This window comes from Zonotrichia leucophrys, chromosome 13 (assembly GCF_028769735.1).
Source record: "Zonotrichia leucophrys gambelii isolate GWCS_2022_RI chromosome 13, RI_Zleu_2.0, whole genome shotgun sequence".
Lineage (NCBI taxonomy): Eukaryota > Metazoa > Chordata > Aves > Passeriformes > Passerellidae > Zonotrichia > Zonotrichia leucophrys.
Genome location: NC_088183.1, coordinates 1868384 through 1890244, shown reverse-complemented (window position 1 = coordinate 1890244; position 21861 = coordinate 1868384). Strand labels below are relative to the sequence as shown.

At 44.4% G+C, this 21861-nt stretch overlaps 1 protein-coding gene across 1 annotated transcript in view; it reads right to left on the bottom strand.

The window, feature by feature from the left end:
* Nucleotides 1-5430: 5430 nt before the first annotated feature.
* UBTD2 (ubiquitin domain containing 2) overlaps nt 5431-21861 on the bottom strand; it is a 43506-nt gene continuing 27075 nt past the window's right edge. The window contains exon 3 of the mRNA XM_064725269.1: nt 5431-5956. Coding sequence (XP_064581339.1) covers nt 5559-5956 — 398 coding nt within the window. The 3' untranslated portion in view covers nt 5431-5558. The remainder of the gene's footprint in view (nt 5957-21861) is intronic.

The window sequence follows — 21861 nt, the reverse complement described above, 5'->3', positions numbered from 1 at the left end:
AGTACAAATTTGATGGTACCAGCCATCTTTGAAAGCCATTCCCATGAGGCAGAGAGGACTCAGAGCCCAGTCCTTGCTCAGAGCACACGGGAGCAAAGTGTCACCAAGTGCCACCAGGTGTCACCAAGTGCCACCAGCGCAGTCCTGGCCGCCGCTGCTCAAATCCACCTCTTTTGAAACATTCCCTGGACTTGAGAGGCACAAATAGGGGTTTTAAGCCAAGACCAGTTTGTTGTTTTCATAAAGCCACCAGCTCCAGTTCCTTTTGTTTTCCATTGCCTTGAGTTGTCCCCAGCCTTCGGAGCAGGTTCCGATTTCCTGACGGAAACAAAAAGGGACCTGGGAGCGAGCAGGTGCAGGAATTTCTGGAGCTCAGGATGAACGAGAGGTTTTAAGGCAGGAGTCAGGATCTGAAGTTGTCTCTTTGCCCCATGGCTCTGGCTGAGTGGTCTTCATGTGGAAAATGTACAAATCCAGAGTTCCCCTGGACCCACCCCCTGCTCCGAGGGTCGGGACAAATTTTCCATGGAAAATCCAGCAGACACGTTGGGTTAAAGTCTCAAAGTCCACTTTAAGGAGCCTTTTGGTTAAAATATCTCGTTTTCCAGCTGCCTGCCTGCTGTAGGCTCAGTGAAGGAGAGCTCCAAGTCCATCCCCATGGGTGGGATTGGGAGAGGAGAGGCACCCACAGCAATCCCAAACAACTCCTGGGAAGGGAAATCCTGGAGCAGATTTGTGCATCCAAACCACCACAAGTGTTTGTGGCTGCAGAGGGAACAGCAGGACATTCATCATCTGGGGAGGAAACACAAATGTGGATGCTGGGAATTCCATCCCCGAGGCTTCCCAGGGAATCTGCAAGGCAGCCACACATCCAGGGGGTTTGGAGCTGGGTTTGCTGCTTTCCAAAGCTCATCCCCACAGCCAAGGCAGGGGTTGTTAAAAACACCTTTCTCAAGCACCTCTAATCCCACTCCAGAAAAGTCCAAGCAGTCCCAGAGCTTCCAGCCACAATCCAGGAGGGATTTGATTACAGGGAAGGGCAAAAAAAAAAAAAAAAAAAAATTTAAAAAAAGCCCCTTTTTCTAACAGAGACTACTTTCATTTCAAAGTAACAGGATCTGAGCAGCACAGGGAAAAAGCCAAAAAAAAAAGAAAAATTCCTTTTTTTTTTTTAAATGTAAACATTCTCTGCATAAGGTGCAGGGTCTCAGATGTCTGTACAGGAACATGGAAAAGTTTGGAAAAGAGAGAGCTCCAGAGCCAGAAATGCCCCTTCCATTTCTGAAGCATCACAGACATGGAGAAACGTTCAGCATTCACTTTGTCAACACCTACACAGCAAAAATGCTTCCAGAACTCCATGGCTAAAAGCATCCCACCATTGTAACAAAGAGTATTTTTGTAGTTTTAATACTTTCCAAGAAAAAAAAAAAAGATTTTACATTATTTACTAGCAATGGATATATATGCAGAAGCACGTCACACTACAGCAATATTTTATCAAGTTATCATTGACCTTCACCAAACATTATGCACAGTTGCTCCAAAGATTCCCTCTTTCCTTCCCAAACTTTCTGTGGAAGGCAAAGAAAAGCTGGGCTTGGTTTGGTTGCTCCTGGGCTGAGGTTTTTTTTGGTGTTGTTACACCCCAAAATTAAGGTGTCTATTAAAAACCCAACTTACCACACCACCAATTCATTTTCCAAACTCCTCCCCAGCTCCAGAGAAGCAAAACTTTCAGAAAATGGATCCCAAGCTGTGTTTTGTGTGGGGAACCCCAAAAACACATTTGGGGTGGGGAAGAAGACCCTGAGCATCCTTCTGCAGTGCCCCAGATGGAGCTGCAGCACACCTGGGGCTTTTTGGGGCTCCCTGGCCCGGCAGGCTCAGGGGTTTGTGCCTCTCAGGAGTGTGACTTTCACTGGGTCCTCACTTCTGGCTCGGGCAGAAGTGACAAGAAAGAGTAGAAAAATCGGAGCTGTGTCAAACAGAGCTGTCGCTGACAGGGTAAAAAAGGCTCTCCTGGCATCAGAGCTGAGCAGGAATGGCACAGAGGGCTGAGAGGGGGGGAATTTAAAAATCCCAAATTGACTCCTCCTCGCTTGTGTCGTGTGCGTTAAAATTCTGTCACAGCATTTACACCCCAGGGCCTGAGGGTGGGGACAGCACCCAGGGGCCAAACCCAGCCAGGACACGCTGCCAGCACCCTCCTCGCATCCAGGGCTCGCATCCCCGGGGTTCTCCATCCCCTGGATTCCACCCCTCCTGGGGTTCTCCATCCCCTCCTGGGGTTCATCCACAGGCTCTCCACCTCTCCTGGGGTTCTCAATCCTCCCCTGGTCTCCTCTTCGGGGTTTCAATCTCTCTGGATTCTAAATCCTCTCAGGGCTCTCCTCTTTCTGGGATTCTAACTCCTGGGTTCTCCATCCCCTCCTGGGATTCTCAATCCTCTCCTGGGATTCTCAATCCTCTCCTGGGATTCTAAATCCTCTCCAGGGGCTCTCCATCCTTCTGGGATTCTAATACTCCCTGGGTTCTCAATCTCTCTGAGGCTTCATAATTTCCTGGGGCTCTCCATCCTTCCTGATTCTCCATCCCCTCTGGGATTCTAATCCGCTCCAGGTTCTCTCTCCTGGATTCCTCCCCTCCCAGCAGCCCAGGGAGCCTGATCATTCTCCATCTCTCTGGATTCTCCCTCAGGTCTCTCCATCCTCTCTGGGATTCTCATCTTCTGGGTTCTCATCCCCTCCTGGGATTCATCTCCCTGGGTTCTCACCTCCTGGATCTCCATCCCTCCTGGGATTCTCATCTCTCAAGAGTTCTCATCACCTGATTCCCCATCCTCTCTGGGCTCTCCTCCCTCCTGGATTCTCACCCTCCAGGAGTTCTCTCCTCTGGATCCAATCCTCCCCTGGGGTTCTCCATCCTCTCCCCAGCAGCCCCCACAGCAGAGCCCCTGCTCAGCGCCACTTCAGCCACTCAAATAAATTTCCCCCTCTGCACCAAAACTCACCCCACACTCTCAGCCTTCCCCCCTGCACTGGAATCTGCACCAAAACCCAACTTTAAGGGCAAACTCAATCATTTGAGACACAAATGTTCTCTGTTGTGTCGCAATTTCCAGTTCTATCCGTGGCCCTGTCAGCCATGTGCCTTTAGAGCTTGTTGCTGATATTTTTAACAGGTATTTTGAGATTTTAAAGTTCTTTCCTAATAGAAATCCTGTAAAATTGTGTTTCTGGAGGGTGTGTGCTCAGTAGTGCTGCCACTTTATACAGAGAGGGTCAAACTCTTCACTGTCACCTCTAAAAGCATTTCACCATTGAATTCTTTCAGGTTTTGATATGTGATTAAGGAGGGGGAGGCTGTTAAAGAGAATTTTCATGAACAAAATCTCTGTTCTACTCAGAACCCACTCACAACGCGGCCTTCAGAGCATCACCTTTCCTCCCTGCCATAAAAGCAATGAATATAAACCATGATCCTGTGGAACAGCGACACAAACTGAGCCTTTTCCAGCTCACAGGGGGCAAGGAAGGAGCAATCCCAGCCCCAACAGCTCAAAACCAGCACCTGGTGACAAACTGCCTGAATGAAAATAGAAAAAATAATATTAAAAAAGGATCTTAGAAAAATAAAAAAAAAAAAAAGTGGTGTTTTAGTGTTCACAGCTCCAGGTTTGCTCCTCCTTAATCCATCAGAATTTTCCCCCTTTTCCAGAGGGGCTGCAGGGAAATGACACCACAAAGAGCATTTATCCAGAGATATAAATTATGCCTTATAAGACAAGTAGTGTCTTCCTGGCATGAGCCCATCCTTTGCCCAGAGAAAACCCAAGAGAGATTTTTTAGACTTGTTTATGTAGCAAATATTTCCCCCTCCCCTGGAATGCAAAAGATTTGGCTGCAAAAAACCTCAAGTACAGTAAATCAAATCTGCTTTAAAAAAACTCCACAATAGAAAACTTGTTCTAGGTTAGTATTGATCAGCTCACTTTCACCTTTAAAATTAAAGAAAAAAAATAAAAAAAGAAAAGCAAAGCAAGTCACTTTGGTGATTATGAGAACAGGGAACTCGTTTTCCTTCCTCCAGCTCTGCATTTCAGGCATCCTGGGCCAAGTGGGGCCAGTGGAGCTGTCAGGAACCCTCAGGTTTGATACAAAATGAGGACCAAGAAAAGCTGTAGTGGGGTGGGGTGGGAAATGCAAAGAAAACGTGGCTCTGTTTCCCAACCATCAATGAAATTCTGCTTCCACCTGCTGGGATCTCCCTGGTACAAGAACTCCCTTGGAGTTTCTGGGTGCCAGAAATTTGATTTCTATGGAATTACAGAAGGAGCAGAAGTTTAAAATTGTCAAGGGAATCCCCCAGCTTCACTCAATTCACAGAGGGAAGACAGAAACCAGGAAAAGGAATAATCTGCTATTCCCATATTAAGAGCACGTTTGACTTTGGAAGAAGTGATTTCAATGATGGCTTAAACCCCAAGCAAACAGAAAAATGATGATTAAAAGAGCAGGGCCTTGATCTCCAGCAAAGGCAAGGGTGCAGAGCAGCTCCAGTGGGGCACAAACTGCACCCCACGAGCCCGGTGTGGTCTGTGAGAAGGGTTTGTCACCTGCTGCAGGGCCAGCACTGCCTGGGGACACTCCCTGTGCTGCTGAGGCCACCAGGCTGCCCTGGAGAGCCCCCCAGCTCCAGGGCTGGCTCCCAGGGACACCCCAAGAGCTGGGAGCTGCTGCTGCTGCTTCCTCAGCACGTCCAAGCCTGGAGGCCTCTGGGGGAGCTGCAATCCAGGGACAGCAGGGTCACCTGGCGCAGGTGTGCTGTGATCACAGAGCAGCACTCACCCAGCACAGCCTCGGGCATCTGAGGACAGCAGGCACAGCCTCAGGTGCCCACGGGGCAGGAGCTGGGGCTGAGCCAGGGCTGGAGCAGGTGAGTTACAGTACAGAGCAGCCAGGGCTGTTATTGCCTGGGGCAGTGGCACAGGGCTGCACTGCCACCTTGGAATGTACAATTGCTGCCTCTGAGCAGCACCAGGAGCCGCCAGAGAGCAAAGCCCAGCCCAGCTGCACTGCCCAGGGCTGGCTGTGCCTCATCAGAGCCCGGGATCCCCGTGAGCTCCTTCCTGCAGGAACTGTGTGTGCTGCTGATATCAACTGGAAACATTGATTCCGTCTCAAGTTGGGTTTTTAAATAAAAGTGCTCTCTGTTGCTGCAGCCTCGTGGATCAGGACACCACTGACAGTTCCAGGACCATGACATATCTGCATGAATGAAGAACAATCCCTTCCCTCCCTCTTCTCCCTTCCCTTCCTTTGCCCTGCCCCGTTGCTGTCGTGTTCAATACGAGATCGGGCAAACCCCAGAGGCCAGGTCACATTTGTACATTTTTGCAGATCTCCATCACAGATGGAATTTTTTTTTTTTTTTTGCTGGTCATTCCTTGCAACCCATCCACGAGCAGCACAACCCCAAAAAAAGAAGAGAGGGCAGCAAAACCAAACCCCAGAGCAGAGACGCAGCAGAGAAGAACCAAACGAGAGCAGCGCTCAGTTCTCCACCGGGGTGGGATTTGCTAAGGGCTGGCTCACAATAACTTGCACCACGTAATCCTTTGGGATTTTCAGCTCCTCCAGTTTCATTTTGTCTGCCAGGGGTCTCCCAGAGAAGAACCAGCGCTGGCTGCCCGGCTCCACTCCCTCCACGGCGTGCAGCCGCCGCTTCATGTGGTACACGGTGTCCATGCTGCGCACCAGCAGCCGCAGGTCCTTGCCCGTGGACAGGCGCAGGCGCAGCTGGCACTCGTGCCCCGAGTTGGGAGGGGGCTCGGGGATGTCCAGAGTCTCCAGGTCACCCTTCTCCTCGATCATGTTGATGGGAGGGGCGAGGCAGTAGACGGGCAGCTGGTAGCGGTTGCCCAGTTCATCGTAACACTCGGTAAGAGCACCTTGGGGAGAGAAAGGGGAGAGTGAGTGGGAACTGCTGGCACATGTCACACTGCAGGGGTCACTCTGGGAATGAGCAGGAATTCCTGGCACATCTCACACTGCAGGGGTCACTCTGGGAATGAGCGGGAATTCCTGGCACATCTCACACTGCAGGGGTCACTCTGGGAATTCCTGGCCCATTTTACACTGCAGTGGTCACTCTGGGAATTCCTGGCACGTTCCACACTGCAGTGGTCACTTTGGGAGTTACTGGTACATCTCACACTGCAGGGGTCACTCTGTCACTCTGGAAATTAGTGGGAATTCCACACTGCACATGTCACACTGCAGTGGTCACTCTGGGAATTGCTGGCACATCTCACACTGTAGTGGTCACTCTAGGAATGAGTGGGAATTCCACACTGCACATCTCACTGGCAGATCTCACACTGCAGTGGTCACTCTAGGAATGAGTGGGAATTTTTGTCACATCTCACACTGCAGTGGTCACTCTGTCACTCTGGGAATGAGTGGGAATTCCACACTGCACATTTCACACTGCACTGGTCACTCTGGGAATTCCTGGCACATCTCACACTGCACTGGTCACTCTGGGAATGAGCAGGAATTCCTGGCACATCTCACACTGCAGGGGTCACTCTGTCACACTGGGAATGAGTGGGAATTCCTGGCCCATTTTACACTGCACTGGTCACTCTGGGAATTCCTGGCACGTTTCACACTGCAGTGGTCACTTTGGGAGTTACTGGTACATCTCACACTGCAGGGGTCACTCTGTCACTCTGGAAATTAGTGGGAATTCCACACTGCACATTTCACACTGCACTGGTCACTCTGGGAATGAGCAGGAATTCCTGGTACATCTCACACTGCAGGGGTCACTCCGTCACACTGGGAATGAGTGGGAATTCCTGGCCCATTTTACACTGCAGTGGTCACTCTAGGAATGAGTGGGAATTCCACACTGCACATTTCACTGGCACATCTCACACTGCAGGGGTCACTCTGTCACTCTGGGAATGAGTGGGAATTCCACACTGCACATCTCACTGGCAGATCTCACTGCAGTGGGAATTCCTGCCATGTTTCACACTGCAGTGGTCACTCTGGGAATGAGTGGGAATTCCTGGCACATCTCACACTGCAGTGGTCACTCTGTCCCTCTGGGAATGAGTGGGAATTCCACACTGCACATTTCACTGGCACATCTCACACTGCAGGGGTCACTCTGTCCCTCTGGGTAAGAGTGAGAATTCCTCACTGCACATTTCACACTGCACTGGTCACTCTGGGAAGTTTTACCCTGCTCTTCAACCACCCAAGAGGTGAGGTTGGAATTCAGGCTTTAAAGGACCAGACAAAAATCATCAATGCCTGACTTTGTTTGCATAAAGACAAAAATCATAAATCCCCCACCTTGTTTGCATAAAGACAAAAATCATCAATCCCCCACCTTGTTTGAAACTTGGGGTATTGAGATAAAAGCAAGCAGCCCCTAAAAGCCAAACACCCCAGATAACCCAGGATAAAGTCCCCAGGCAGGCAGGAGGGATGAGGATGTGCTCCCATCTCTCATTTCTGCAGCAGGGCCAAGGCTCAGGACACAAAAATGCCACTTGGAGCAATTCCAGCAGGCTGAGCCCGAGCTGTGAAAATGCAGGAGGGCCCCGTGAAAGGAGGATTTTGTAACCTCTCAAACATCCCCAAACTGCTGGGATGGTTCTTGCAGGCCTGGTGTTTTAGTGAGCACTGCCAGGACAAACAAACACGGCCACCCAAGTCTGCGGCTCCATCAGCACCACAGAACAACACCCAGCACGGATTTTGGGTTTCCACAGCACCTCTGAGCCCACATTCAAACCCTGGTGTGATTTTTATTTCCCTAAACTCCCTTGGGATCATCTGGATAACCTGGGTGCTCAGGAATTCTATCACATGCTGAATTACAAAATACAGGCTGAGTTTTTCGCAGTGTAACTTCATAAAATAAAGATTTTACTTTTTAAAATAGATTTCCAGTGTCACTCTAGAAAAGTAGCAGCACATTTTAACAATTCAAGGCAGAGAAGGCTGAAAGCAGCCTGGGAAACTGAGGAAGCTGCATCCCAAAAGCAGGAATCCCTTCTCACTGTGGTTAAAACTTCTCTGCCCTGGTCCGAATTCACCTGTAGAACCAATTTCCACATTTCTGCCCCTAGAGGGGCACAGTCACTCGCCAAATTCCCCATCCTGTGGAGCTGGGAATGCTCGAAGAGGAGCCAAGTCCTTGAGCTACAGAATATTAAAAACCTCTTTGACTGTTCTGCACACAAGAGCCAAGTGCTTCCTTAGAAATTAAAGGGTTTTTTTATTTGGGGTTTTTTTTCATGCTGACACTGAGTTGTCTTAAACTTTCCTATTTGATCAGCAAAATGACCCCAATATAAAATTCTGACTCAGGGATATGTGGTGTTACCCAGCCCAGTGTAACAGCAACATCTCCTTTTGGAAGTCTTTTGGATAGAAATCCTCTTTTTTTAAGGATAATTTGTGTTTGCAAAAACACACAGAGGAAATAATTCAAAAGATCAATGGTTTAGTATGTTTGTACAGGCATCTGTGCCCTGAGATTTATCAGAGAACAAAACAAAAGGAAATAAAATGATCTAATTACATCAACTCATTACAGTGTTTTACCACTAATGAATTTCAAAGCAAACCAACTTTTATCAAAGCTGTGCTGGACCCAAACCCTTTTATGGTTCTGTGCCATTTACAGACCCAAGCCTGGAGTTCCCACACCTCAGTTTTGTTTTACAACGTTCATTTCACTCCTTATCTATTTGCTAAATATCACAGGACTAAATTCCAGACATAGAAACAAATTTGCTGCTAAAACCAAGCCAAAATCCAAACCTCAATTGCCTTGCAATGTAGCTAAAGCAGCTAAAATTTCCTCAAAATCCATTTATTTTAAAAGATTGCATCAGCTTTAGAAGAGCTCCTCAAAGAGTTAATTTTAAATAACATGGGGAGCCTGCTGAGGAATTCCTTCATCATTTATCTGGCTGCCCAGCTGAACTAACATGGGTCAAAGCTGATGCTATAAACACTGGATTCCTTAATCATCATCAGATAAGCAATATTAAAACAAATCCTCTCAAACAGCAGCTAACTTGGAGGTCTGCAGCTAAAAAAAATAAATAAATAGAAAGAGACACAGCAGAGGAAAGCTCTTGCCAATAAAACACCACAGGCCCATCCCAGACTGAGAAATGGTTTTTACCAAATAGTTAATGTAAGAACAGGTTATTAATGTAAGAACAGGTTATTAACCTCACCAGTAATCCCAGTCTTCCATTCATCCTGGTGGAAATGTCCCCTGTCCCAATCCCCAAACATCCCAACATTGCTGTTTCTAACTGAAAATCACAAGAAATTAAACATCCCAACTAGAGAGCATGTCCTAAAATTGATGTTCTAACTGAAAATCACAAATATCCCAACTAGAGAACACTTCCTAGCATTGCTGTTCTAAGTGAAAATCACAAATACCCCAACTAGAGAACACATCTTAAAATTGATATTCTAACTGAAAATCACAAAAAATCAAACATCTCAACTAGAGAACATGTCCTAAAATTGATGTCCTAACCAAAAATCACAAAAAAAAAAAATCAAATATCCCAACTAGAGAGCACATCATTGCTGTTCTAACTGAAAATCACAGGAAATCAAATAACCCAACTAGAGAACACTTCCTAACATTGCTGCTCTAACTGAAAATCAAATTTCTGATCCTTCCTGCAGGATACAGCAGCTTGCACCACATTTAGCTGGAAGGGGCACTAAAAGACAATAAAGTTTTCATGGGAGAGTTGAAAACAAGAGAGAAATAAATATTTTTTTAGGTTTTTCTGTCCCTTAGGCAGCAGGGATGCTCAGAGCTGCAGGGAACAAGCACCCCACATCCCAAGTGAACCTCATTTCCTTCCCCAAACCAGAGAGGTTGAGATGCCAAAGCCTCGAGGATTGGAGTTTTCACTGCTGGATCATCCCAAGAAACCTCTGGAAGGGGCAGGTTCTGGGAGGAAGGCAGCAGGAAGGAAGGAAGTGGGGCAGACAATGCAAAAAAAACAACAGCAGATGGGATTATTTTAATATTTCAGAGCTAACAGGGGCTTGGAGAGTGAGGGATTCTGGAAGGATCCAAGGCAGAGCTTCTTGTTGGTTGTTATCCAGGTAGGAGACAGCTTGAGAATTTCAGAGGGAAAAATAAGCAGATGTGATCATCAAGCATAAGGGAACGGGAACATTTTGAAATTAATTGCTTTGCCAGCCACAAAAACTTTGTTTTATGAAGATTATGAGGATATTTCACTGGATTTGGAAGGGAAAACACTAAAAAAGACTGGTTAAAACGCTGCTTCCATCCCTAACCTGTTCAGAGTTTGGATTCACTTATCCTCCTGCAGGAGCAACAATTTAAGAGCCCTCAATGACAGGAAGGGCAACTTTTGCAGGAGTTATTAAATCAAGCAAATATGGTCACACTCCCCTGAAAACATGAAAAGTTTTAATGTATTTGAAATGGCATTTTGGCATCTCCTTAATCTGCACACCATTGTCTTCAGGAAAAGCAGGAAAATTCTTGTTTTCTATCCATAAAGTTCTTCCTACTTTAGGTTTTAGAGCAATTTTGAGGAGCATTGCTCAGAAACACCCAAAACTTAAGAACTGAGCAGATTTCCATTTTATTTTTCCCATTTCTCAGCCAGATTTGCTGCAGGAAGAGAAATTAAGACAACACAACCCAGAATGTAGCAGTGCAGTGAGACTCAGCTAATTTAAGGAGACTGTCTGTGTATAACACGTTTGCCCAAGGAACAGCTGCTTCAGTTGTTTTTGTGACTGAAAATCTCCATTCCAAAGCCAAGCCGAGCCTGGATTGCTGAATAAATTGGGGAAAGCAGAGCTCTCACCTGTGGAGTATTGATTTGGACCCAATATAAATCACTGATGCCTGAAATTCAGAAGGAAAACAAAGAAGTCTCTGGGTCTTACAGCACAGCAGTGATGAGGCAGAAAAGCTGAATTATCTCTTCATCGTTATTAGCTGCTGATTCTAGGTCTGAGCTGGGAAATACAAGATTTTATAAGGAAAATAATAATCCCAGTGCTGACATCAGGAGCAGGTGGGAGAGGTGGAGCAGGGCTGGGACAGCAGCACACACACAGTGTGTGCAGGCAGCCCAAACTGGGAGGAATTCACACCAAAAGCTCTTCCTGACTTAATCCCAACAGAAACTGCTCAGCTCATCCCTGGAAGTGTCCAAAGCTGCTGGTACCAGAGTGGCTTTCCCCTTTTCCAGAGGGAAATTTGTGGGAATGCTCGTGCAAGTCAGTGCCTTGCACGGTGTGGAGAAAACAATAAAGAATTAATGGCGATGGGGAAAACACTTGATAATAAACCACCCATATAAATCCCCTCCTGTGCTCCTTCCACACTCAATTTCTGCAGATTTGAACTGGCAGAAAGCTGCTGGACAAAGCTTGGATCCTGAGGCAGGGCACAACTGCTCTGCTCCCATCCCCATCCTGCCTCTGCAGCTCCTGAAGAAATGGGTTTGCACATAATGAGTGTTAAGCATTTAATAATTCTCATTTCAAATCCACTGAAAAGCAGCTCTTCCATTATGGGAACATTATTGGTCTGGCTCCATTCCATGCTGGAGAAGAACTCCCAGAGGCAGCAGGAGATCCCAGGGCTCCAGGAGCTGCTTGGTGAGCAGGAGCAGCTCATTCCCACTTGTGAATTGAAATTCCCACACACAGGAATTGAAACTGGAAAAAGGAGGAAATAAGGGGACTCTGACACCCTTCCCAACCTCGAGGATCCTACCCAGCTGCTTTTCCTGCAGCCACAGAATGGCTGGGGTTAGAAGGGATCTCTGGAGATCACCCAGCCCATCCCTGGAGCAGGTGACACAGGGACACATCCAGATGGGTCTGGGATGTCCCCAGAGGGAATTCCACAACCCTCCTGGGCAGCTGCTCCAGGGCTCTGCCACTCTGCACAGAATGAAGCTTTCCTCATGCTGTAATACCAAAATAATCCTTTTTAAAGAGCAATTCCCACTTGGAGAATGCAACCAAAGATCCCTCAGGTGTATCCAAGCCTTCCTGCCCCAAACTAAGCACAGGGCAGGCTCCTCACTGAACAGCTCGTCCTGAGAAATTGTGGCTGCCCCATCCCTGGAAGTGTCCAGGGCCAGGCTGGAATAAGCCAGGACAGTGAAGGTGTCCCTGCTGTGGGAGGGGATGGCTTGAGGGTGAACTGGGTGAGCTTTAAGGTCCCCACAAACCCAAATTTTGGGCAAAGCCTGCTGCACGTGTGCCGTGTGCATCGCTGGGCTCGCTGATCCTCTCACAGCACAGCACCAGCATCACTTCACTCATTAGCACTAATTAACCAGGCTGAAGGTGAAAGATAATTAACAGAGTCTTCTGAAGCAGAGGAATTTCTGCCCTAGCTAAATGAGGCACTTTTGTTCAGGTTTTAGCTCCAGCTGTGCCTCCCTCACTGTGCTCAGTGTGCTGGAGAGGGGAGAGCAGAGGGACAGGGATGGAAAGGGTGCTCAGGGAACCAAATCCCTCAAAATTCCTCTTGGAAATCCACACTAATGCCAGCAGCAGCACTGGCAATCCCAGCACAGGAGCTGGGATCTGTCACCCCACCTCACTCACCTGATGGAGACCAGGGAAGAAGGGACCTACACCAGAAAGCTCCACATTTCCCAGCAGTGTAACTTCCACAAACAACCTCATCCTTCCCTAAAACAGCTCTACCAGAGCTCACATTCCTCCAGGCTGTGCACTTCACTGGCTTTGATAAATAAAGTAATTATGCACTAATGCTCAGTACTTGTCATGTTAACAACACCATATGTACTGCTACTTCCATATCCCTGTAAAACTTGGATCTAACATTGCATGGAAGGAACAGCTTCCAAGAGATATTCCATCAGGGTTCAAAGATGACAAGTCATTTTACTAATGAAGTATTCATCTACTACTCTGCTTTGCATGTCATGAAAATAAATGCCTGTCTAGACAGGCTTCTTAGATAAAAATTTAAAAATAAAATGGTTGGTAAGAGAGCTTCTCTGTGTACCCTCTTCATTTACATTTGCTGTTCTGCATTATCCAGCTTCTTGAAGGGGCTGGAGGGGAAGAGGAAAGCAGAATATCCTCACCACCTGTGGCTGCACAGCTGCCCTGGCAGTGTTTGAAGTCCCCAGGTCACCTGCTCAGGGTGAGGCTGAACTCAGATTTACACAGGTTGTCACTGCCTTGGTTACCATTGATTTTTTCAGGCTGCTGTTCCTGTAAATCCAGAGTGAACAGCTGGCACTCAGCATCCCAAATCCCAGAACTGCCATGGCTCAAATGGAAACCAAATGGGAGGCTCACATTGTACACATGGCATAAATCTCCTTTTTCTTGCCAACCACTGACACTGACAGATTGTGTCCCTGGAAGTCTACAAAGTGCCACAACCAGGAATTCCTTGGGACACTCCAGGGATGGGGATCCAACCCTCCCTGGGCAGTTCCAGTGCCTGAGCCCCCTTTCCATGGGGAGATTCCTGCTGTGCCCACCCTGAGCCTGCCCTGAGCCCCCTTTCCATGGGGAAATTCCTGCTGTGCCCACCCTGAGCCTGCCCTGAGCCCCCTTTCCATGGGGAAATTCCTGCTGTGCCCACCCTGAGCCTGCCCTGAGCCCCCTTTCCATGGGGAGATTCCTGCTGTGCCCACCCTGAGCCTGCCCTGAGCCCCCTTTCCATGGGGAAATGCCTGCTGTGCCCACCCTGAGCTGTTCCCTCTCCTCCTGTCCCTGTTCCCCAGAGCAGAACCCAAACTCCCCCAGCTCCAACCTCAGTGCAGGGAATTGCAGAGAGAGGAGGCACAGACTGACCAGGACTTGTTGGGATGTTCAACCAGCAATTGCTGAGCACAGCACTGGAGCTGCTCCACCTCCTGTGCACTCCAGGCAGGGAGTTCAGCCTCTAAACAATCCCCTGCTCAAAATGAGATTTCAGAGAGTTTAATCTGAGCTCCAAATGGATCTGGAGGGAAATTCAGGCTGACAGAGCACTTCTTAAAGCTCCAGGTAAAGCAGCAGCAGTGACAACCCCTCAGATTGAACACCCAACAAATGTTGGCTCTGATGGAGTGTGAGGTGGCCTCCCAGAGGTGGAAAACTCAAACTGAACAACTCTTCCCCACCTGTGTGCAACAGGGAGAGAAGGCAAGTGATGCTTTCAATTTGAGCTTTCCTATTTCCCAGACTCTGCACTGCATTGGTACAGAACTCTGCACTCCACATAAAGTGTCAGCAAGTTCTGCTCCCAGCTCAGCCCCACAGAACAATCCTTTTCCAGACCCACAACCAAGGACACCGCTGCAGCTCCAGCCCCAAAAGTGCAAACAACAGGGAATGGAGGGGAGCAGCCTGGGAGGGTGGGACTGCATCACCTGGAGCTGGGATTGGACACTGAACCCCAGCATGGAAATGGACCCAAACTTATCAAAGTGTGAGAACTCGTGGCCAGGATCCGTCTGGGTCAGGGTCTTGCACTGCCCAAGGTGTGTCCAGTGAAGGGCTTTTAATAAAAATCTATTTATTGCTGTAACTCTGCCCAGCCTCTGCTGCAGGCATTTCTGAAAAGTGCTGCTCAGTCATCCTCCCCACACCAGGCAGACAAACTGAAAACCAAAGGCAGGAAACAGAGAGGCAAGGGCTGCAGGGGAAGAGACTCAGAAGAGCCCAAGAATTCTGTTGACAAAGCTCCTCAAAAAACCTTTCAAAACACAAGAGCAGAAGTTAAAGATATTTAAGGAAAACAACTGTAGGATGGAGCCATAAGGTGAATCCTTTAATAAGGGTGTCACAATAATCCTTTACTCCTCTAACACTGCCCAGCCTCTGAAGGCAGCACGAGCCCAGAATGACCCAGACAAGGACCAAGGTTTGCTCTGTGCCTTTGTTCCTCCTGCTCCCACCTCCCTGCAGCCCCTGCTGCCCTTCCAGGCCCTGCTGCCCTCCCAGGAAAATAAAAAATTAAAAATAAATTAAATTGAAATGAATAAAAATTAAAAGAAAGTAATAATAAAATAAAAATAAAATAAAATTAAAATTAAAAATAACACAACATAAAATAACACATAAAATAAAATAAAATTAAATTAAATTAAATAAAAATAAAATAAAATAAATTTAAACAAATTTAAAATATAAATATAAATATAAATATAAATATAAATATAAATATAAATATAAATATAAATATAAATAGAATAAAAGTAAAATAAAAATAAAAGAAAAAATAACATTAAAAATAACATAAAATAAAATAAAATTCAAAATAAAATAAAAATAAATTGAAATAAAATAAATAAAAATAAAAATTTAAAAAAAATTAAATAAAATAAATAAAAATAAAAATAACACAAAATAACGAATAAAATAAAATTAGTGTCCCTTATTTAAAATAAAAAACCAGAGAAAATGATTGATTAAGCACAAAGGTGGAAGAGTGAATGTTGGTGCTGCCTCATGCCCTGGATGTGCACAGATGGTGAGAGCCCAAAAAGGTTAAAAATCCAAGGCCTTGCTGTACCTGTGCCCTTCTATAAAAACCTTCCTTGATCACTCAGGAATTATTAAAAGCCCCTCAGAGGTTTCTTTGTTCCTGTGCAGCTTCAAGGAATCAAAACACAGGTGGGAACTCAGAGTTCATTCTGCTGCAGGTTTTCTTTGCAAAAGAGCTACAAACCAAGCATTGCTTGCTCTGGGCTGGGCTCAGCAAAAAAAAAAATGAAAGTTTTTTTCTCAGTGATGACTTTCTCAATGTTAACTGTCAGCAAAAAGCAGCTCCCAGCTCTAGGTGCATAAAATCCTTTGAAATTCAGATTTTTCCAGAGGTCAAGCTGTCTGTAACACACTCTGAGTGACTCCCAGTTATCAGCCTGAGTATTTATTGAAGGAGGTTGTGGAATATTTAAAAATACTGAAAAACCTCATGAGTGCTGCCCATGTTCCCTGTGACACCTCAGGCAGGATTTCCTCATCATTGCCTGCACCTAAATGGTTAAAGGGAGAAACTTTCTGGGGCTCACCCACTTCTGCCTTGGTTTGGGAGAAAAGTCAAATAATAATAGAGAAGAAATTATTATTACTACTATTATTATTATTATTACTACTACTACTACTATTATTATTATTACTACTACTACTACTACTATTATTATTATTATTATTATTACTACTACTACTATAATATTATTATTATTATTATTACTACTACTATTATTATTATTACTACTACTACTATTATTATTATTATTACTACTACTGTTATTATTATTATTACTACTACTATAATATTATTATTATTATTATTATTACTACTACTACTATTATTATTATTACTACTACTATAATATTATTATTATTATTATTATTACTACTACTACTACTAAAATTATTATTACTACTACTACTATTACTACTACTAATAATAGTAATATTATTACTATTATTACTACTACTACTAATATTATTATTATTATTATTACTACTACTAATATTATTATTATTATTATTACTACTACTACTAAAATTCCTGAAGCCAAACCAGCAGAAGATGCCAAAGGTTTTGGCCACAATCAAGTGGAGCTGATGGAGGAGGAGTGGGATGAGCCAGAAGCAGGTGGGACACCCAGGAAATTGATATTTTAGCATCGTGCCAAGCACCTTCTCTGCAGGGTTTGATGCCATAAATTGAGTGTTTTCCCCTCAAGTGCTGCTCATCTGTGCTGAATGCACAACCCAGCGCTGCCAAAACAGCTCATTCACGGGGGCTCATCAAATTCAGTACAGAAATAATATCCCCCTCGCTTTTATTTGTTGAGATAATTATGTTTTTACCAGGTTTTTGTATGGTCAAACAGACTCAGACCCTCACAGAGAGGAACTTTCCCACATTAAAGACAATTTTTGAGGGCTGCAGCCTGATGTGAGGGAGGCACCACTGGATTTTATTCCACCTTCCCCATGTATAAATTAAATTTTCCTGGCACCCACAATTGATATTTTAGCAACTAAAATATCAAAATAAATTACTAAAATATCGAAATAAAAAACCCTTAGGTCTGGCTGAGCCCCCCATTTACCACCTTGAGGGCACCAATCCCTCCAGGAACACCAAACCCACTGCAAACCACAATTCTAGAAGGGAGCAGAGATCACCAGGGAAGGCTCTCACTGGAATTTTCAGGGGAAAAACCCATTTTAAACTTCATTTCCCACTCCTATTTTAAAGAGTTCATCTTTCTTTTTCTCATTCCCCAAGCAGACAGCAAGGCAGACGAAGCTGCTCCTCAGCCCCTCCACTGCAAGCAGCCAATAATGGAGGAAATATCCACACCTAGGGAATATTTAATAAAGCATCATGTCCTGAATATTATTGGGGAATATTTAATAAAGCATCATGTCCTGAATATTATTGGGGAATATTTAATAAAGCAAACATCATGTCCTGAGCACCATCAGACAGCACAGCACTGTTATTCACCTGCAACACCCTGACCAACAAGCAGTTTTTCCTCCATGAGGAATTGGAGACCTTCTTTTGGCACAAATCTGGGTTTATTTTGAGCATCTTGTGGCCAGTTTGGGCTTTTTACTTTGGGTTTCTTTTTTTTGTGTTTTGGGTTTGTTTTGGTTTTTTTTTTTTGGTTTTGTGGATTTTTTTTGGTTTTTGTTTTTTTTTTTTTTTTTTTTTTCCCTTAAAGGAATTAGCTGCAATTTTCTGGTCACACATTAATGGCTAAAAAAACCTCCTAAAACATCATTTCTGAAAAGTGCTGCACAGTCATCCTCCCCACAGCAGAAAGACAAACTGAAACCAAAGGCAGGAAACAGAGAGGCAAGAGCTGCAGGGGAAGAGACTCAGAAGAGCCCAAGAATTCTGTTGACAAAGCTCCTCAAAAAACCTTTCAAAACACAAGAGCAGAAGTTAAAGATATTTAAGGAAATTTAAGGATATTTAAAGAAAACAACTGTAGGATGGAGCCCTAAGTGGGGTTTTTATTTGAAGGGTTTTGAGAGTTTCTAACCTGCACTTAGATATATAAATAAATATTCCAGCCAGCCACAATTGCTTTACATCCTGAGGGTTTGATTCATTTTCCTTCCACTTGAAGAAAACATTGGGAATTCAGCATCCCTCAGAAAGGATGTTGTGATCTATTTTAGAAATATTAATCACTGCAGAAATGATGGAAAGCAGCATCCTCATTGCAGGAGGTTGTGAGGAAAGTGATTTATTTTCAAGGTCAGGAGGAATTTGGAGACACAACAACAAAGCACATCCTTCACTAGAACCAAGGCCATTCCCAAGGGGGAAAAAGCCATTTTTCCAGGTGTGATGGACACACAAAATGCCAAAAATCACCAAAATAAGGGGCAGCAGAGGAGCAGGAGGAGGAGCTGCCACTGTGCCCTGAGCAGCTGAGGGAAGCTGGAGCAGGGAAATCCAAATCCAGCGCTCAGCTGGAGCTGGGATCCCCCTGTGGATGGAAAAGCAATCCTGTGCTGGCATGGAAAGAGGCAAAGATTGGGGATTGCTCCTCCAAGGAGGCACTTGGATGGCAGCCAGAGCTGCTCCAGGAAAGGGGTTTGGGGATGAGATGGGATCCCACACTCCAAAAAAATGGGGTTTGGGGAGGAGCTGGGCTCCCCAACTCTGGGAATTGGATTTTGGGATGAGCTGGGAACTGGGATTTTGGAATGAGCTGGGATTTTGGAATGAGCTGGGATTTTGGAATGAGCTGAGAATTGGATTTTGGAATGAGCTGGGAATTGGATTTTGGAATGAGCTGGGAATTGGGATTTTGGAATGAGCTGGGAATTGGATTTTGGAATAAGCTGGGAATTGGATTTTGGAATGAGCTGGGAATTGGATTTTGGAATGAGCTGGGAACTGGGATTTTGGAATGAGCTGGGAATTGGATTTTGGAATGAGCTGGGAACTGGGATTTTGGAATGAGCTGGGAATTGGATTTTGGAATGAGCTGGGAACTGGGATTTTGGAATGAGCTGGGAACTGGGATTTTGGAATGAGCTGGGAACTGGGATTTTGGAATGAGCTGGGAATTGGATTTTGGAATGAGCTGGGATTTTGGAATAGCTGGAACTGGATTTTGGTGGAACTGGGATTTTGGCTGAGCTCTGGGATTTTGGATGAGCTGGGCTCCCATGCTCCAAAAAATGGATTTTGAGATTAGCTGGGTTCTCCAACTCTGGGAATTGGATTTTGGGATAAGCTGGGCTCCCACACTCCAAAAAAATGGGGTTTGGGGATGAGCTGGGCTCCCTCACTCTGGGAATTGGATTTTGGGATGAGCTGGGCTCCCTCACTCTGGGAAATGGATTTTGGGATGAGCTGGGAATTGGATTTTGGGGTGATCTGGCTCACCCCTGTGCTGCTGACAGGGCTGGAACCCCCAAAATTGGGATGCAGCTCCCAGCCCTTCCCAGAGGATGCCTGGGGGTGCTGAGAGGCAGGAGGGATTCAAGATTTATGAAATTCCCAAAGCATTCACTCCCCATTTCAGCCTCCCAGCCTACAGAGGGGAACCTGACGTCAAGAACCCTTAAAAATAGACGTGGATGTGTAGAAGAAAAAGCAAAATAAAAGCTCTCTCCTAATGCACACACAGCCTCAGTGCCAGCAGCAGCTTGTCTGCTTCCTCACAAGACAGCAGCAATTTTGGGTTTTAATCCTTTGCCTTTTGGGGTTTTTTTAAACTGAAGTAAAAACAAACCAGAAAAAGCTTCCCTGGAACTAATAACTGCTGTCTCCTGAGCAGAGTTTAGTCAAAAAAAACCCCCAAAGCAACAAACCAGGAGGCTCAGCTGTAAATTTTATGATGTTCACTACAGATTTTAGAGTTTGCTTAACTTTCATGGGCTGCATTTTCCTCTCAGTGCTACTGCTGATCATATTGACAGACAGGCTTTGATAGTCAGACCTCCCAAAGCTTTCATAACTCTGCTGGAATCTAAAATTAGACAGCCACAGTCACCAAAATATCATTTTAAAGGGGCATTAGAGAAACCTGAGTGAGTATTTGGTATCCTCATAGAAAAAACACATTGTCCAGCAATGTTTGACATGTTTAGAGAGAATATAATCCATCAAAAATATGATTTTGAATGATAATTAAAAAGCCTCTTCGGACAAGCAAGCAATTCCTGCAGCTTTAATTCCCAGCAATGGACACAGAAATTTTCAAGGACAAGAGGAAGAAAAACCAAAAGGAGCTGGTGGTTTTAAGGGCAGCAGTTCACAGGGGATTCAATTTAAATGCTAAAGGTTCCACAGCAAAATTCACTGTACAGATTGACTGCACCACAAATTCATCAGTACAGAGGTAACTCCAACATTGCCACCACACAAAAAGCTCTGCACAAGGACAGAGTTTCACTTCTGAGCTCTTTAATTGACAGGAACCATCCGTGGAATGGGCAGTGTTAAAAGCCTCCTACACTTTAGAGCATTTTGTGGCAGATATTTCTGAATTTCTGTGCAAATTTCAATCCTAATGCTTGGCTTGCTGGGCTGTGAGCACACACACTGACAGCTCAGCTTGCCTACAACATAAAATAAAATAAATGGACTCAATAAATGGAGATTTTCATCAACATCAATAAAAAGGGAGTTTTCAGCATAGCAAAGGGCAACTTTTTATATTGGCTACAAGTGATAAATGTTAAAAACACCCACAAACCAAAGCTGCTGGTGGAGTGGCTTTAAGGGAAAAATTCATTTTATTGTATTTTTTTCTGGTAATTTTTTATTGTATTTTTGGGTAAATTTTATGTATTTATATTATTTATTTATATTATATTATAGTATAGTATACTATATATATAGAATATAGTATATATATACTATAATATACTATATATAATATACTATACTATATTATAGTATAGTATATTATAGTATAGTATATTATAGTATAGTATATTAAGCATATATATATACATAGTATATTAAGCATAGTATATTATAGCATGTATATTATAGTATAGTATATTATAGTATAGTATATTATAGCATAGTATATTATAGCATAGTATATTATAGTATAGTATATTATAGTATAGTATATTATAGCATAGTATATTATAGTATAGTATATTATAGCATAGTATATTAGTAAATTTTATGTGTTTATATTATTTATAAAATGCAGGTTATCTATTAAAGGTAACCTGCATTTCATTACAACTTCCCCCTGTATAAATGAAGTCAGTTTTTCTGCCGTCTCCAATTTATATTTTAGCAACAAAGCAAAACAATGCAAGAGCTGCAAAGATGCAATTTCTGAGATATTTAACCCCAATATCCTGGGAACTCTGCTGCAGCTCGTCAAGTGTCCAGCCTGGGATTTAAAATCTCCACTTAACCCCAGCCAGATTGCAATTAATATTAATGACTTGCAGGCCAAGTTCAGCTCAACATTAAGATTATTTTAAAATACTACACACTCCAAGATTTCCTGTTTGATAGCTGAGAAGTAGGGAAAAACTCTTCTGCATGAAATTGAAATGGACTCATTAATAAAATATGGAGGATGTGCTACTTTAAGACAGGAGGAGGAGAAAAAAAGAAGTAGAAATTGGTGATAACGTTATTTCTATTTTTAAACCCATCCCACAGAGTCACCCAAGATAGATGAGAAGTGCTAAGCCCATCCCACAAGCTTATTTATTTATTTAATACTTCTTACACGCTATTTTTAACAGCAGAAGCCAGGAAAGGCATCCATTAGAAAAATTACACTGAGAG